This window comes from Eublepharis macularius, chromosome 9 (assembly GCF_028583425.1).
Source record: "Eublepharis macularius isolate TG4126 chromosome 9, MPM_Emac_v1.0, whole genome shotgun sequence".
Lineage (NCBI taxonomy): Eukaryota > Metazoa > Chordata > Lepidosauria > Squamata > Eublepharidae > Eublepharis > Eublepharis macularius.
In genome coordinates, this window is record NC_072798.1 from 41,459,311 (window position 1) to 41,478,328 (window position 19,018).

Genomic DNA, 19,018 nt, shown 5'->3' on the forward strand with positions numbered 1-19,018 from the left:
CCGAGTGTGCTGGCAGCGGTCAGAGGAAGCTGGCAGTGGTGATTGGCTCCTTGTCCCTCTCACTGCTGCCAGCATGCTTGGCTCCCTCTGGCTGCAGAGTGCTTTTAGGGGAGCAAGGGGAGCGCACTAGCAGCGGTGAGAGGGACAAGGAGCTGATCACTGCTGCCAGCTCCCTCTGACCGCCGCTAGTGCAATCAGCTCCCTCTTGCCGCTGCCAGCGTGCTCAGCTCTCTCTGGTTTTGGAGTGCTTTTAGGGGAGCTGGCAGCGGCAAGAGGGAGCCAAGTGGACTAGATGAGACACCTAGAGAAAGAACCTCAGGCAGAGGTTCTTTCTCACTACACTTCCCATGTAACCTTGCAGGAAATCGATGCATGTTCTCCATGCATCAGGCATTTCGTCAGTTTTGGTTCTTGGGAGGCTGGACTCTTTAAATTGTGATTATCCTGAACTGCTCAAAGAAAACAAAGAACCGCTGGGGAGGGGGGGGCTCATCTTACCCCTTTTGCATTGTATTTTCTCCACTTTGGGGGAAACTGAAATCCTATTGCAAGACTCACCCAACAGAACGGGCAACTCTCTCAAGGAGTGGGAAGGAGGAAGCAACAATTTATTTAGAAAATGTATGTGCCGTCTCTCCAGAGACCTCAACAACCACAGTTACTATTACAACCACCGTTACCCTTTACTCTGTTACTGCAACCCATATCCTAGCAGAACCATTGTTCCCCTGAACACCATAGCTCCAACACACTGCTACATAAAACACTCAGCGTACCTGGGCAGCCAATCAGCATATCAACTGTTTTTGGCATTTTGGTAGAAGTTAGCAAAGCAACTATTCTTGTGCATTCTGCTTCCAAGTCTGACGTGTAAGTTATCCAGCAAACCAAGTATACAGCAAATAGGCCAGTGAAGATGGGGAGAAAGGAATAGCAACATTTATTTACAATTTAAAGTCTATAGCTGTTTTATTTCATAGTCAAACAGCATCAGAAATACCCTGGTATGTAATTAGGTGAAATCAAGTTTGTGCCAGGGATATCCAAGAAGGCAGCTCTGCAGAGCTATCGCCGGGTTGCCCATTTGTGATCTGCCAGCATTACACAGCTTGAGCAAAGATGGTTTCATGTTTGGATTCTAGAACTGCCAACTTCATCAGTCACAGTCCAGGGGACAGTGATGGGAAACAAGCAGATATTCAGGTTGGCTTCCCAGAAGCTCCATGAAAACCTTTCTGCCTGTGAACTTCTCAGCGTGGCTCCCCTTCTGTTAGAATCGCCTGGAGATTCAGTATGGCCGGAACTTCCTCTGTGCTCGCATGAGTGCAATTTTCTGTTTGTCCTCTTCAAATTTCTTCCTCAGCTGGGCTATGTCTGAAAGACACAGAAAGAAGAAACTGAAACAGAAGGCGAGGTGAATGAAACCCCCAGGGATCTAGTCTGTCAAGCATTTTTACAAACAACTTTGTTCTAGAAGAATTCTCCCTGGAGTTTTCAAGTGTTACAACGATTCTGTGTTCTGGAATCATTCTCTCTTGTACACCCTTTCTATTATCCCCTGTTAGGAATGCTGTGAAGCCTTCATGAGGGATTCAAATCTTGTAATTCATCCTGTGATGAAGATTCAACCTCAGGCTGCCCACCATGAGTCCGGGACAGGTTCTGCCAAGACTGAGCAAGTGGACAGCCTGAATGGGGTTATGCTTCTTTGCTCCTGACTTCTTTACCGCTGGTCACCAGCTGGTGAAACAGAAGTCCATACTTTGGGGAGTGTTTATAATGAGTTAGCTTTTAACCATCTGAATGTGCATCACAGTGCCTATAACCTGTATTGTACTGTCTTCAGACAAAAGCCCAACTTTACACAATTAAAAAAGAAACAAGAAATGCAATGGAAGACTTGTAGCTAAAAATCCTGATTTTTTCTACAAAGCGTCCTGCAATCTATCTTCATCTTAATAAATCACAATCCAAAGACAGCAGCTCTTTTTATTCAGGTGCTTACATTTCTGCCAAGTGTCAAGTTGACATGGAAAAACCACATTATGAAAGCAGCTCTGGTTCTACACTCCAGCTCCTTCCATTCTATCCAAACCAAATGCCACTGAACTGAGGTGGATGAAACGTTACTCACGCTCCCTCTTAGTCTCACGATGCTGCCAAGCATAGAAGTTGAGGAGCTCCTTGCGTGCTCTCTTGCGCTTCTCTCTCTCCAGCGCCCGCAAGTTGACTGCCTCAGTCCGTGGAAGTCCAGGCCTTCGACCTTTTCTTGTCACCTTCACCCACCCATCCTCATCTGGGATACCATCTTCATTTTCAGCTTTTGCATCTTCCTGTGTCAATGAAAGAAACAAGAAATGAGAAGACTGGGAAAGAAAAAGTGTTGTTCCAGCCTGTGGGGAAAGGGCTGTTTAGATTTCACAGCTGGCTCCTAAATCCAGAAACTCTTTACAATCCAGAGTGTATTCTGCTTGAATTTCAGAGCTCTCAAGTGAAGGAATCCTAGCAGTAGCCCCTTTAAGAAGGTGGCCAGAAAAGGGCTTGCTAAGTGTTGTGCTACCAGGAAATATTATCAATGTGATTCTTCAAATCTTCTCGTTCTAGACTCACCATAGATGTCTACCCTCCGTGTAGGAAGGTCAAAGACACTACTGTAGTAATATACTGAAGAACATCCATGGTTTAAGGGAAGCCTGTGGCACAGTTAACACAACTGCAACTACAGCAATTCCTACCTCGGCAACCTTCTGGTCATAGGCTTGCATGAAAACATCCACCTCTTTCTTCAACTCAGCAGGATCCACAACGGAAGCAGTATACCTGGCAATCCATTCTGAGACAAAGAAGAAAACTGGCAACTACTACAAACATCCTCAACAAGTTATGCAAAGAAAAGACTGGAAACCTGACAGGCTCTTGTTCATGCAGCTTAACCTATGGACCCAACTGGAGGGGGCAAATAAAAGAGTTTCAGTGACTACTGCTGGTAGGAATTGAATTGCAACTTATGTGATATGAATGCCTGCCTGTGCCTGCTGGTGGACAAGAACCACCAATATTGCAGGAGCCAGCATCTTGTTTCAGCTGAGCCCCGAGCCAATACTTGCACAACCTACCATGCCAGAGACCCCTATAGCCAGGGGTGTGTGTGTGTGTGTTACACCACCAGGCTAACATTGCAGGCACTACAGAATTTGCATGCATAGAGGCCCACTTTAAGCTCTGCTGAGTATGTGCAAAGTTGCATGGATGAGTTCTGTCCCACCAGCATCATAGTTACATCATCAGGTCAATGGTCTGCACAGTATGCAGATAGCTATTCAGAGCTGCTTATCAGATGAAGCCACAGGCAAGAAAATGCAAACTGCCAGGACACACATCCACTTGCCTGACTGAGTTCTATCCTATCACTACATCCAGGTCCATTTCTTAAGATGCTGAGGTTGCTACCCTGCTCTGCAAAGCAAGGGTACAAACAGGGAGGAGAAGTTGCATGAAGCTGCCTTCTGCTGAATCAGACCCTTAGTCCACCAAGGTCAGTATGGCTGTCTAAGACTGGCAGCAGCTCTCTCCAGGGTCTCCAGCAGAGGTCTTTCATATCACCTACCACCTGATCTTTTTAGCTGGCGATGTCCGGGATTGAACCTGGGACTTTCTGCATGCCAAATACCTTACCATCTGAACCACAGTGTCCACCCCCCACCCCTAGGCAGGGCATCCTCGTGCTGCCTTGCTTTGCTACTCAAGACTGCAATCTGACAGTGAAATGATGTTGGAGTAAGAGGTTTGAAACTTAATGCCCAAGGATATTGGGGTGGATGATAATCTAATATTGGCCCTGTCGTATTTTTTTAGCAGCCTGACAATGTACTGCAAAGATAAATGAGAGCTCCCCTACAAGCTTGCTTTGCACCCAGTGAGCTTCATGAGTGAAGCACATATTGAACCCCTGCCTCCTCCATCTGTTCATTTGCTGCAGCTTCCTATTTCCCATAACAGAAATGATGCAACTAAGAATTAAATCATTCCCACACCTGCAGGCTGGTGCAAGAAGAAACAGAAATTCTAGGAATCTGCAGCTAACTTACTGTGAATTCCAGTTTGCACAGGATGATTGACAGAAGATATCACCAGGGGCCCTTGTGCTGATAAAGACTGGGCAGCCTGTACACCAGCTGGACTCTTGAACACCACATAGGCCACCTTGAATCCCTAGAAAACAGAGCATTTGTACAGAATAGACTGAAAAAGCCCATTTGCATGCATCCCAAAGAATGAGAAGCTGTACTAAGCACAAACTACAGCTCAAAGTTCCCAACAACTTCCTCCTCAACATGCTTCTACCTTCGTTATTTCCCCAGCTCGTTTGCTCTCTCAACATGCAAATCCCCCAACCAGACACAGTATTCTCTATTTACCAACAATGTCTTAGTGTTGAAGAACTTGGACTCAGTTGCTTCTGGCTTTTCTCCCAGCTTTGGCTTTTCACACATCTCCACGGACTGTACAGAACAGCAGCCAGAGAACAGCCTTGACAAGCATTCCTTCAAGCAAAATAAAGAGTTCAGTACAATCAACGATTATAAAAACTGTGGGAAATTGTCCTGCAGGGCAAGACTATCAGTCTTTCTTCACATGGGATACGATACAGATTCTTGGAAAACAGGCACATTCCCAGCTGATCCCAGGGTATAAAAGTCTTTTCTTAATCACCCTCAGCAGCACACACTGCATACTTTCTTCCATAACATGGCTATAGAGCCATCTCCTACTTGGGCATTTCCATGGGACAGTATATTTGAATTTGAAGAACAGGAAACCATAAAGAGTCACAATCATGTTGACTCGTGCTCACTGTCCACTCTGATTTACAAAAGGGTAGCGTTCTTTCCCTAGAAACCAGCTGATGCAGCCATTCTTAAGTCTTGAATCAAAAGTTCTATAAAGGCTGATATCCTATGCAATTCCATCTATAGCTAGAATTGTATATGAAGACACCAACCTGAAGGGTAGGACTGATCCCACACTGTAGAGAGTAATAACCCAAAACTTCCCCAATCACTATGGGAGCAGCCTGACTTGACAGCTTCCTCTATTGAAGAGAGACGACTAGTGGAGGGAAAGGGTGCCAAGCTCAAAATCAGTGAGGGGTTGCCTCAGGAGGCAAAGTAGGACTTGGTAGAGTAGGGGGTGCATATGGTGAGGTAGTTTGAGTGCATCAAGGTGAGCAGAAACAGCTGCAGCTGAGGAAAGAAAAACTGTGAGGGAATGGGTGGATTTCTGAAGGAGCCTTGTGTAGAAGCATGAAGGAAGAGGGGAAGCGGGTCTGGAGGCTTTGGGTGGGGAATGCGGGGGCTCCATATGTAAGTATAAATCCTGTCTTCAAAGTTAACTGTGGAACCTGTGGTTTTTGGAAGAAAAGGTGGCTGAGTGGTGGCATGAGGCAAAAAAGTGTGCATGGCATGGAGAAAGATGACAAACATTACTTTTTTCATAGTACTGGACTTCAGGGTCACCGTGAGGAAACTGACTGGAAATAGTTTCAAGACAGACAAAAGAAGTACTTCACACAACAGGCATTTAGTCACCGCCACAAGATGTGGTGATGGTCACTGGTTCAAAGGAATTTAAAAGGTGTTGAACAGACTGAAATGGATCTACGACTGGCTATTAGCTATGATGGCTGTATGACGCCTTTTGGTTGAGAGGCAGAATCCCTCTGATTATCAGGTGCTGGGGAGCAGCCAACAGGTAAGGGCTGTGGTCTGTAGGGCCTGCTTGTGAACTTCCTTCTGAATGGCCATTGTTGGAAAGGATGCATGATTGAAAGGACCATTGAATGGCTATTCCTAGGTTCTTACCAGAACAAGGAGGCAGAAACGACTGCCCCGTCAGACTGTAGGACTGACATAACAGTTGTAATTCTGAATGTTCTTTCACTTAAAAAGCTCCTTGAAAACAGAAAACTGGTACAGCCAAGGTAAGCAGAGCAGAAACTTTCTCCTTGCTGTGCTAGTTTTCTGTTCACCTAGTTTTAAAATGAAGGAGCTTTCAAAACTGAAATCTACCTACAATCTACCATGGTGCAATCCATTCTGCCCTTATAATCTTCTACACCTCATTCTCATGTATGTGTTAACTAGCGACCCATCTCACTGACAACAAAGAGGAACTCTGCCGCTCATGCTCAGAGCTCTCTGGTAATCTCCCCTCAACATCCTACTCCCCACAAACCCTACCTGTGCAGTTGCACCTTCAGCTGCAATTTGCAAATGCAAACTGCAAACCCATGTTGCCCTGAACACCTTCTAAGATATGGTGCTGTGTGGCTTTTGCCTGCCTGCTGAGCCAGCCAAGTCTCATCCAGGCAGCTGAAAGGAGTAGGTTGTGTGAGAATATAGGTGTTATGAGGGGTCCTCATCCTTGAATTCTGGACTGGGTGTCAGACTTGCTAAGATGGTTCCTGCATTCAATAGCCAGAACAACACATGGTCTAACCACACTCTCTCTCTCTTCACAAGACCATTTTCTTTCTGGAGCACTGCTAAATAAATTATAATGTTTGTATCCCCTGTTCTAGTTAGAAAGTAATACCCTCCTTCCATATAAGCTCACCTCTGTGCAATATGGTGGGACATTGAGGATGAAAAGCGTACGGTTTGGAGGTCTGTAAGGATCTGTATTCTCCCTGACTTTGTGCTCCTTCACATAGAGGTAGTGAGGAGATTGATGCTTTTCAGAGAATTTCACTGGTATAGCTAAAAGAAGCAAAGGACATTTTGTAAGCAACAGACCATGACCAGGAGAACCCTTTGAGTTGCATCAAAAATAATAAGACCTGACTTCATTTAATAATGTTCAATGATTTTAACAAGTAAACCTTTCCCAAGTTACTATCCTGTAATTTTCTATAACATCCAGTAGTACTGTACATTCAAAACTACAGTGTTATCTCTGTAGTGAAATTCCCTTATCCAAAAGATTTTTTTCCTTTTAGAAGATTGAGGCTGGTTGGCACTGTCTATTCTGCCTAAATAAGAGGCCTTGAGCAGTAAGTGCAACCCTGAAACACCTTGCCAGGACAAAGCTTGATGGAGGCTGGTACCTGCCCGGTTGGATGGTGAGTTCTTTTCCCCCTCCCTTGAGCCTGTCATCAGGTTTTGGCTCCTTCAGACTGGCTAAGAGTTTAGGCCAGCTGTAGGTGGCTAGTCTTGAAAAGAGTTGTTTCTTCAGACTCTTAGAGTCAGGGAAGAGAAGGGGACCTGCTCCTGCTTTTGCTCTTGTTCCTGAATCCTACACCACTAGTGGATTCCTGTGTTAGCAACCTTTCTGTTTTTGTCTTTGGGATCTCTGGACTTAAGAGCTAAAGCTCCCTTTTGGACTCTTGAACTTGCTGTAAGTAACATCTGGAACAACTTCAGGGACTTCTAAGTGAATAAGCCTAGCTTAAATAGTCTGTTGTTGTTTTGTGTTTTTCCACATACTTCTATGTTTATTTTGTTTGCATTTGTAGTTTTCTTTAATAAATTCCTTTTCTTAATTTGGTATGGAGTTACTGAGAGTTGCGTCTTCAATCCAAATCCGGTTCTTTGGCCATTCTGCCACATGCTACCCTGTTCATTCATTTCTGGACTCAACCTGCCGAGTGCCTATCTTGCAGGGCGGACCTCCAGTTTAAAACCTGGTAGGGCTGGGAACTTGCCTCTTAGTTCCACAGATGAAGGGTTAGCTAAGACAGGTTGGTGGCAGCTTTTTACCCTGGCAGGGAGGCTTCGCTTGCCAGTCCTTTTGGAATTTTGCCTTTTGACATCAGCCAAGTGACCAGCAGCCCCTGCTTGGGGAACCAGGCAGGCTTGGCAGAAACTGCTACAGACTCTCTGACAAAGCTCATGGATATTATATGTAGTAGACTAACACCAAAAAGCCAGTAACAGAGGTCTAGGTCTTAGGGCCAAATAAACTGCAACACAGCAACCTTGTTTATTTATTCATAGGTCTACATACGGATGGAACAAAGGAGAAAGAGGAGAGGACAAGGGTCCGCAACATGGAACTCATGGGCACCACGGCTCCTGCCAAAAACTTTCATGGCACCCATTGTTTTTAGAGGGGGGCGGGCAGCAGGGTGTCAGTTAGAAGCCAGCAAGGCTTCTAATTGGCTGTTCAAATTTTTTAAATTGCTTTAGCAGCTGCTGCCAACACAAGGATTTCCACTATGGAACTGAAATTAAGCTGGGTGTATGCAAGAAAATATTTTTAAACAATATATTCATTTTAAAAGGCATCCTGTTAATCAGAGTTTCTGCCTGAAATGTTTAAGGGTAACTCCCATATTCACTCAAAAGGAAGTTGACACTGAATGGAAGATGACCCTTGTTAAGGAAAGTGTCAGCCCAAAGCCAGGTTTCTGGTAAAAAGGGCTGAACTCAGGTTCAATGCTGTAAGTGGTGTCAGGCTCTGGCCTAGTCAGATATGTGGTGGCTGGGCTGATTAGTATTACCAGCAGAGCAGTCTCTGAATTCTCCAGTGATTCGACCTTGGGAGACTGTTCTCAGAGAGGCTCTATGTTCACTTGCTAGATTTTCACACAGCTGAAATGCTAATTAACAGCTCAGCTCTGATTGGATCTTGAGTTGCTGGGTGATGCACTAAGTCCTGAAAAAGATGGCTTCTCAGCTCACCCAGCCACATTCCTTTCTGAACTAGCTTTCTTTAACCAAGCTCAGACCATGACGACGACGATGACGACGACAACAACATTCAATTTATATACCGCCCTTCAGGACAACTTAACACCCACTAAGAGCAGTTTACAATGTATGTTATTATTCCCACAACAATCACCCTGTGAGGTGGATGGGGCTGAGAGAGCTCTGGAAGAGTTGTGACTGACCCAAGGTCACCCAGCTGGCTTCAAGTAGAGGAGTGAGGAATCAAACCTGGCTCTCCAGATTAGAGTCCCAGCACTCTTAACCGCTACACAAAACTGATGCAAGTATGCCTGAGAGAAGCTGAAAGCTAATGCTATTCATCCCCTTAGCATGTCTCTATGCGGAACCAACTAGGCAGGGGAGAGGGCTCGCATTCCGATGGATGGATAAGCTACAAATGGTTGCCAAACAGAGATGCCTAGGTAGCTTGCTCTCAAGTTTTTAAATAGGCAGATTTTATTAAGTAGCAACAGTAAGGGTTTTTTAATTTTAATGTTTGTGGCCTGTGTAAGAGTGCTTTATGCTTTTTGCAAACACTCCTTAAGCTCATAAACTTAACTTTTATTTAAGCTGATTCTGGAGTTCATGACTTGGGCATGCGTACACCCCAGAACAAACCAGGAGATTGGGAAGCCAAGCCTTTTGAGAAAGGGAGAGCTTTCAGTCTCACAAACAAAAGGGAACACATCCCACCTGTCTGCTGAAGTGGCTGTGATCAGCACCCAGAATTAGGAGGAAGGGAGATGGCCCTCCAGATAACTCCCTCAAAAATGTTACTCACAACCCAAAGTTTTACTGGACATAACTGTAATTTATATATGAATGACCCACCTCCTTCTTTTCATGGCATAAATCAGTCTTGCTTTGGCATAAACAAGTTATACATAACCTTATTCCTGACATTTTGTGTTGGCTCCACCACCTGAGGCAACCATTTTGTGATTGTGCCCACCACTCTGTGTTAGAATTCCAAGGTGCCCCTAACTGAAACAGACTGGGGACCCCAATCTAAAGCTTAGAACAAAATCATACCAAATTGAGCTCTGTTGCTTCAGGAACTTTACTCCCCACCCGCTTACATTTCTGCTATCAGAGCAAGAAAGGAGGAAGAAGTAGGTCTTGGATATCTCCCTGAACTAAAACTGATTTCTAGACTACAGAGATCAGTTCCCCTGGAAAAAATGGTTGCTTTGTAGGGTTGACTCTATGTAAGTTACCAACTCCAGGTTGGGAAATTCCTGGAGATTTTGGGACTGGAGCCTGGAGAGGGCAGGATTTGGGGAGGCAAGGGACATCAGCAAGGTATAATGCCATACAGTCCATATTCTAAAGTAGCTATTTTCTCCAGGAGAACTGATCTCTATGGCCTGGAGATCAGTTGTAATTCCGGGAGATCTCCAGCTACCACCTGGAGGCTGGCAACCCGCAGTCTACGGCATTATATCCTACTGAGGTCCCTCCTCTCCCCACGCTCGCCCCGCAAATCTCTACGAAATTCCCAACCCACAGAGTTGGTTACCCTATGAAAAAGGCTTGCAGAGAGAGCTGCACTGAGGCAAGGCAAACGAGAATTCAGTTCCCCTCACTCACGCACATGTTCGGTTGTATAATTCCCTTAGCCCCAAGCCAGATCACTCGTATCAACAGAGCAGACACACGCCGTGTTATTCACGCCACAGACCTGAAGAAACACGCGCTTACCAGTGTACCCTGTAGGGGCCACAGACGTGCCACCTTTCACATGCTTTCTCTTGGAAGTCGCCATCTTACTGTACTAAAGGAAACGCGTCAGTGCCCAAGTGCTGTGGCCGCAAAGCATTTTGGGAGCTGTAGTTTCTCGCGTGGGCCCAGGAAGGCTGGGAGGGGAGCCCTTCGCCTCCCAGCAGCAATAAAGAGGGGGTAGAAAGATACAACGGTGCCTTAAGTATTACACGGCATCTTATGAACTACCTGGCCTTTAGGAGCAAGTCAGGCATTTTGTAAATTGAGAATAGAACGGTCCTCAGTTTGGATTTAAACCTTTGAGATTTAATGGCTCAGTAATGGAGTTTTGATGTGCCTTTGCTCCTTTGCAAAAAAACAAAAACAGAAACTGACGACGAGAAAAGACCATCTCTGCTGGGCATTTGGTTTGAAAGTGAGAATGGTGAACGAACCAAGAGGTTGCGCAGAGAGAATAGCATTGACTGACTTCTTACTTGACCTTTCTAAGTAGTGCCTGCTCTGCACCCGTTTGACGTTTCCTGTTACATATCAGGATTTGGGGGGTGGAACGGGCCTCGAGGCTTTCAGGTATTTCGGGCGCTGTCTGGCATTTCAATCTTTCACCCCACCACAGCTGACAGCCTGACCCAGCCCTATATCCATTTTGAGGTCTTCTGAAGAATTCTATTCACAATTTAAAAAATATTTTTATTGCATGAGTAGAACTCTTCAGGAAAGCACATTTGGGGGGTATAATTGTTCAGTACTGTAATATTTTGAAGTGAATAAAATTTTTATTGTTTATTAAAATATATATATATATATATATATATATATATATATATATATATATATATATATATATATATATATATATATATATATATATATAATTTATGGATACTTGTTTAAATATAACAGAAAATTAATTTTACTTCAATAAGGAAACAGTTAATTATTTATAGAGGTTATATAAGAGAATCAATTAATTGTAATGTATGTGGGCTGTGACTCAGCAAAAAAAAAATTGATTGGGCCCTGAGTGGAACTGGGAGCAACCAGGTGTTTTTAATGAAAAGAGTGCATTAAATTTGACAATCTAGGCTGGCAAATTGCATACTCCTTGGTTTTCTGTCTTTCATGCCCTCAATAGGATGAATTGTAAGGTTTTTAAATTGTTTAAGGTTCACACTTAAAAAGCAGGAGCAGCTTTTCTTTCCATACCAAACTGGCTGCATAGATGATAGACTTTTAGAACAGTAAAATGTCAACCATTAGGATTGTCTGTCTCCTACATGCAGATTTATCTTTCTGGTAATTTGTTCTATGTGGAATTTTGAAAGGTCTGAAGTAAAGATAATTGAATAGTATTGTTATAAACACAACTGTTGTAATAAATATAATGTATATAAAAGGTCATAAACATAGGTTTTCCTTTCCTTTGTAACAGCTTAAAATTTGCCCACCATTACACTTGGCTATTTTGTTTTGTAAATCCAGTCCTGGTTTGCGTATGTGGTATTCTTAAATACATTTGCAGCTTAGAATATACAGGATGATGCTACTTTTATACCAGCACTAACATATTCTGTGTCCATTTGTGCATCCACAAAATGTTATTTCTGTACATTCTGGAATGGCATCAATTTGCCATGAACGCAGGTTCTCCAATTTTTCAGGGCTTGAAATGATAGGAAATGGTATATTTGTCTGCTTCCATACCACATTTGGTAGTGAATCCTTTTACAATGTTGTTTAAGGCATCCTGTGTGGGTGACATAGATTCTGGTTTCTTTGCTGTTGTAAATGTATGGTGAATGACTGACAAATGTCACATGATCATTAGTATACCCCCCCCCCCTGCACTGATTTATCTGCCATGAGTTAACCTTTGCCTACAGTCGTCAATAAAGAGTGGCAGGTAATAAAAGTGTTCTATGCTGTAATCCTTGTGCAGTTGCTGAAGTAGGAAGCACTATTACAACAAGTTGCAAAATTAAGTAGAGTAACAATGCTGTCTTACAATCAAGTAAAAAGCAGACCTTGCATGCATCATTTCTGTATATTATATTCAGAGCCCCTTGTATGTCATTGTGTGCAGAAAATTAGAGTGAATTCCCCCCCCTCTTATTTCCGGTGTTTTATCAAGTGTGCCAAATATTACAATTTCTTCTCATCCCTCCCCGCCCCCTTTACTGACTCTACTGCTCTCAGTATTCTCTGCCTCCTACAGTCTGTCCTCATCACCCCCCCTTCTTTGTGTAAGGTACAAAATAGTTTTCCTAGATACATGGGGAGTTTCCCAACTGTATCAAAACTTGTACTTAGTCTGTGACTGTCTCAGTTGTGCAGCATTCATGATCATAATGAGAGGCAGTTTGTTATTATTAGGAATAGTAATAATTATTATGGGTGTTAGAAAAGGGGGGAAGAGGATTTGCCATTCTTTCTTGTCCATGTAGTAATGGAGTTTCAAAAGTGCCTTTAAGTTCCTCGAAGAACTGGTTCCAGCCTCTTACAAAGGAAACCAATGTGTTTGTTTTATATATGACATAATTTAGGCCTAGAGGCCACAACTGTAACTGTAACAGCCGTCAATTCCTTGTTCTTCCTCCCAGACTCTTACTGGGAAACAGGTGGCCTCTCCTCCAAAACCAAATTATTTGTTATGTAACCTTTCTGCGTGCTCTTTACTACTGTCCCTTAACCTCTTCTATATCCAACACAATATCAGACCCACTAGTTCTAATCTAGAAGTGCCCATGGGGGTGTGACTGTGGGGCCCAGTTTCCCATGGGATACTCTCCCTCCCTCCTCTGGGAAACAGCTTTAAAGCGGGAAGGTGAAATTCAGCCCTATTTGGAGGCTAGGCAGAAGTTGTTCTTGTGCCTGTTTAGTGGGAATTGGGGCTTTCCTTAAGACATCCCTGCCTCCTCTTCTTAATTGCCTCTGTGATTCCCCTGCTTCTGGTTGCTGCCAAGAGGTAAAACAACCCAGGGGTATATTTTGTAGTGTTTGGCTGGAAGTCTAGGTTGTGGGTAGGAATCAAAGCAATTGGTCTTAACTAAAACAATTTTATTACTACAACACACAACTCTAGAGTAAATATAGTTTCAGAACTAGAAAACAGACTAAGAAAAGAAATGAAACAGAAAGGTTGCTAAGCTACTTCAGACTTACAGATTTGGCACATGTTCCCCCCCCCCCACATCTTGCCAGAGGTTTGCAGTGTATGTGTTGAATGGATGCTGATCCCCCTGCATAGCTTCACATGCAGCTGCACAGGGTCACCCATTCACACAGAAGGGACAGCTCCTTCCCAGGTCTCTTCCCACGTGTGTCCAAAAGGGCCTTAACTAATCTGAGCCTTTGTTTCTGAAGCCTACCTGGCCTAATTTGCCTAACAGAGAGGTGCTATCATATCATGTCTTTCCCTCCTGGCTGTAAAGTCAAATCTATCAGGCTCAATGAGAATTTCCCTAGCTGTCCCCTCCAAGTTAGGCAATCACCATAACTCTCTGCTCCCATCTGCCCCTCATCTAAAACCATTTGCCTACCCAACTAGGGTTGACAACTCTGGTGTGTGAAATTCCTGGTGGTTTGGGGCAGTGTCTGGGGAGGGAGCTCAGTGTAAATGTGATGCCATAAAGTCCACCCTCCAGAACTGCTATTTCCTCCAGGAGAACTAGGGTTGCCAACTGAGGATTGGCACTTGGCAAGATACTGTGCCAGAAGTGACAGTGCCAAATTACAGGGTGGTGGGGGACCAGGGGGTCCAGAGCAGGCAGTCTCTTGCCATAGCAGGAACCCTCCAAGCAACAAGCTCACAGACCACCGTGATCAACTGACTAAGACCACAATTAATCAAACAAGTAAACCCAGTCTCATGTCAAATTATATACACTGAATATGCAAATACAATTCAATGGTCAGAGTAATACACTGATAATATACAAGGGAATTCAATGCTCAGATACAACAGTTGCTGCCAATTAGCGCTCCCCGGCACGAGGGTCAACAAGAAAATAGTTCCGGAAAACACCGTAAAGTGCAAATTGCAAAAGGTAATGAATAGTAATAAATAACTGTTATACAGTAATTTAATAATATTTAAAGTGACCGTGCCTAGAGCAGCAAAACATTTATGAAACAAACAAGGAGATGTCAATAAATTCAATTTTCATTGCAAGGAAAGTCCCATTGTAGACTAACTGAAGAAATCCATGAAGAAATCCACAAAGAAGTAACTGCGACGGAGGCACCAGTATGTCTACCCGTTTCCATCTTCCTTCTTCCTGGCAGTTGCCATGCTACAAACAATAATAAATGACATTGATACACAGCATACATATCGCTTAAAATGTTTGGAAAAACATTTACACAAACTTACAACAAATAATTCCTTTGCAAGATACAGAACATATCCTCATCATCTCCGGTAAGTAAAGAGGCAGCTCCTTGCAACACAACATATCTGTCATGGTCAGGGCAAGGGCTCCCGGTGAGGCGAGGGCTGAGCTGAGCGCCGGGCTGCGAGCAGGAGTCCAGAACACGCTAAGGTCACAAGCCAGGGAGTCTGTCCGTCGGGTGTGAGCCGGGGAGAGTCAAGGAGCCGTTCCAAGGTCTGAGAGCCGGAGAGTCTGTTACAAACGGAGACAGGCAAGGGGTGGTCAGGGATGGAGCCGAGGTCAGGTCGCAGGAAATCCTTCCGAGCAAGGCAGGATACGAGGCGAGCTGCCGGGCGCAAGGAGTGTGAATAAAGTTGCTCCCGCTTGCTTATAAGGTCAGGGCAGCATAAGAGGGCCAGGTGTCTCGCCTTCGCCTGATTGCTCTGCCTCTTCTTCGGCAGTCAGCCCCGCCCGCCGCTGCGCTTGCAGCCATGCGCTCCTCCTTCGTTCCCACACCGCCTCGCATGCACAAGCCTTCCGCCTTTCTGCTGGCTCACCGGGCTTGGTCTTCCAAGGCGCTGGTTCCGCCTCCTCTCCGCGCGCCCCCTCACCTCCACTATCCTGCGCTGAGGGGCCGGGTTGCTGGTTGCCGTCAGGAGCTTCAGGGGCTCAGGGTGCGTCTCGCGCTGGCTCTTCCAGCCCCTCCTCAGAGGAGGAGGAATCATCTGCAGGCAGAGCGCCCCATGGGGGCGGGTCTCCGACAATATCAGCGGCTTATAAAGACCAACAGCTGTGGAACCCTACAGTAACAAATTAAAGTGAACGTGCCACATGCCTATCCAAATGTTACGTTCAAGTCAGAAAGCAAGACAGATCCATATTAACATTAAGCCCTTTAGGAGACACAGTATCGAGCTTAAAGATCCGCAATGCTTTTTTCCTGAGCAAATCCCTTTTGGCAAATTCCAGATTTGTGGCTCTACTAACATATAGTAAAAAGCAGATCCCTCGTGTCATGTCCCACTTGAGAAAAATGAGGCACCAAGGGAGCTTCAATCACTCTCTGACGAATACAAGAGAGATGCTTCTGAATTCTCAACCTGATTACACTGGTGGTTCTACCAACGTAAAATAAATTGCACTGGCACTTGATTAAATAGACTATCTTGTCTGCGTTACATGTGGAAAAGCCACTAGATGGAAAGTTTAAGTCCCTGGCAATTTGATTGTCCATGACCAAATTACATACTGAACAGTGGCCACAAGGGAAACAACCCTGTGGCAAAAGAGCTGGGGTAGTTGGAGGTTCACAAATATCTGTCCTCACCAAAATATCATTCAGGTTGCGTGTCTTTCTAAATGCTATCCTAGGTGGTAAAGCGCAACCTGGCAAATCTTCTAGCAGTGGCCAATATTTTAAAACTGCTCTTTTAATCATGTTGGTCATAGGAGTATAATCCAATGCAAAGGTGATTCTGTAAGGTTGGTCCTTACAACCAGTCAACAGTACTACTTCCCTGGTCTTGTTCCTGTCTGCACGTAGACACTATTCTATCTGGATAACCTCTCTGTTGGAAATCCCTATGCATTTGTTCAGAATAAATCTGAAAACCAGCTTGTTCCGTAGAGTTCTGTTTCATCCTCAAAAACTGGCTATAGGGCAAATTATTTCTAAAGTGTGCAGGATGAAATGATTGATATAGTAGGTAAGTGTTCCTGTCTGTCACCTTATGAAAAGGACAAACAGCTAGTATGTTGTCGACCGTTCTATAAACCGTCAGTTCTAGATAGTCTATGGCATGCTCCTCAATTTTCCAAGTGAATTGTATGTATTGACAGAACTCATCCACTGGCATAGCAATTCCGCACTAGATTTATCAGTGACAATCAAAAAAAGATCATCAATAAATCTTTTGAACATTATAATAGAATCAAAAAAGGACTGGCCTCTCGATTATAACAGAAATCGGACTCTAATCGTCCCATAAACAGATTAGCCACACTAGGTGCTACTGAAGAGCCCATTGCAACTCCTTTTGTTTGTATATAGAAGTCCTTGCCAAATCTGAAGTAATTATATTTCAGCACTATTTCTAATAGGGAACACAAGAAAAAAGTAGGAGAAGGGTCCAAATGGTCATTAAGGACCATTTCTACAGCGTCGCATGCATCCTGATGGGGAATATTAGTATAGAGTGAAACCACATCCATGGTCATGATGAAGACTGACTGTGGGGGAAGCAACATTCCTTCAAGTGTAGTGATGAAATCTCTAGAATCAGAGCAGGCGGTCTCTTGCCATAGCAGGAACCCTGGCAGCCCTAAGGGGTACTCATCTCTGTAGTCATGATTTTGCGAGAACTCCATGACCCACCTGAAGGTTGGTAACAGGATAATAATATAATAATAATAATATTTGATTTATATATCACCATTCAGGACAACTTAATGCCCACTCATAGCAGTTTAAGTTATTATTATCCTCACAACAGTCACCCTGTGAGGTGGGTGGGGCTGAGAGCGCTCTGGAGAGCTGTAACTGACCCAAGGTCACCCAGCTGGCTTCAAGTGGAGGAGTGGGGAATCAAACCCCCGTTCTCCATATTAGAGTCCTGCCACTCTTAACCACTACACCAAACTGGATACCCTACAAACATACCCAAGCAGCAAAGATACTAGAGAGTGTTCCTTTTCAGGGCACCATCCTCTTGGGCAAAGATATGTGGTGTAAATAAAATAATGGAAGAATTTCATAATAGTATTTGAATTTGCATTACCCTGAAAAATTATCTAAAGGCACTGTATTCCTATGAATGTGACTGCTTTGTCCATCTAGCTCAGTTCGGTACACTGTATTGGCAGAGGGCTTTCCCTTCACCAACATTTGTTATCCCTTTAACTGGAGATGATGGAGTTCTACTTAATTACAGTGTAATAATAATGGTGTCTTTATTTACCACTCTTCTAGAACAATTAGTGCCCAGTCAGAGAAGTGAATGAAGCCAGTGTTATTATCTCCATAATACAGCTGGGGAGCTGGGGTTAAGCGGAGTGGCTTACTCAAGGCTACCTACTGACCCAATAGCAGTTCTAGGATTTGAACTAGCAGAGTATTGATTCACAGTCCAATTACTTAATCACTTATGCTACAACAGCTCTTATATTCATATTGAATCCCCAGTTGAAAACCTGAAAACCATAAATCTCATATATACCTGGCAAGTTCACTTTCTTACCTCTCACTTTCTCACCCTCGCTCACAATCATGAAATAAGGAAATACACTTATTGTGTAATCCTATTGAAGCTTATTCTATGGGTCTTACTCTGAGGAAAGTGTTAGCTGGATTATACTGTTAGGAAAATCGCTGTGTTACTATTTTCACTGAAACACCCTACTTCCTGTTGGTGCTTACCGTGCTCCTTCTGTTAAATATATTAGTGCACTTTACTGAGCTGTTTCCTTTACATGAACATTAATTCTATTCTGATGATGATGCTTACATCATCCACCCTGTACAGGAAAATTTGTGACAATTATTTTGAACTGAGCATGTGCTATTTATAGCTTTACAATAATGTCCTACTTCCATTAAGACAGCAGTCCTGTACCTGGAAATAAGTCTCATGGAATTCAGTGGAATGTATTTCTGAGTAAATATGTTTAGGATTGCACAGCAAATTGGACAGACTTTATTTTTTAAAAATCACGTTTACAATGTTGGTCTGCCTCTCAACTTTTAGCCTGCTTAGCTTAACTAGCAAGGTTTTTTTTTCTTTTTAGCTACCAGAGCTTCCACTTGTCACAATTTCTTTCTAAAGGGAACTTTTTGTTATTAACAAAATTTGAAAATGGGAAATGCTGCATTTGACAATTTGAGCTGCCAGCTGCAATCCCTCCAATAGTAATCTGTCGTTAACCAAATCGGGATCTCCTTCCAAATCGGGGGAATTAGCATACAAGGAGACATAGTGAGAGGGGTTAACTAGCAAGATCTTCACCAGGATCATGCCCTTAGATGTCGCTCTAATAAACAGGCGGGTGTTCAACAGGAATGGTTTTTATTAAAGGGGCAGTAAAAGGCAAACACAAAGGAAAAAATCACAGCATACACACAGAGCTAAGAAAAGAGGGAGAGAGATTTAGGGGACAGGTGATATATATCAGGCTAGGAGAGAATGTCTGTAAAGAGTAGCTGCTTGAGGGACTAGCTCT

At 43.8% G+C, this 19,018-nt stretch overlaps 1 protein-coding gene across 1 annotated transcript; it reads right to left on the minus strand.

The window, feature by feature from the left end:
- Window positions 1-624: 624 nt before the first annotated feature.
- RRP7A (ribosomal RNA processing 7 homolog A) lies at window positions 625-10,476 on the minus strand. The gene is made up of 7 exons (XM_054988973.1): window positions 10,413-10,476; window positions 6,616-6,758; window positions 4,419-4,544; window positions 4,089-4,212; window positions 2,736-2,833; window positions 2,135-2,333; window positions 625-1,374 (listed from the first exon to the last, which is right to left on the minus strand). The coding sequence occupies exons 1-7, from the start codon at window positions 10,474-10,476 to the stop codon at window positions 1,289-1,291; spliced, it is 840 nt and encodes a 279-aa protein (XP_054844948.1). The 3' UTR covers window positions 625-1,288.
- Window positions 10,477-19,018: the final 8,542 nt, after the last annotated feature.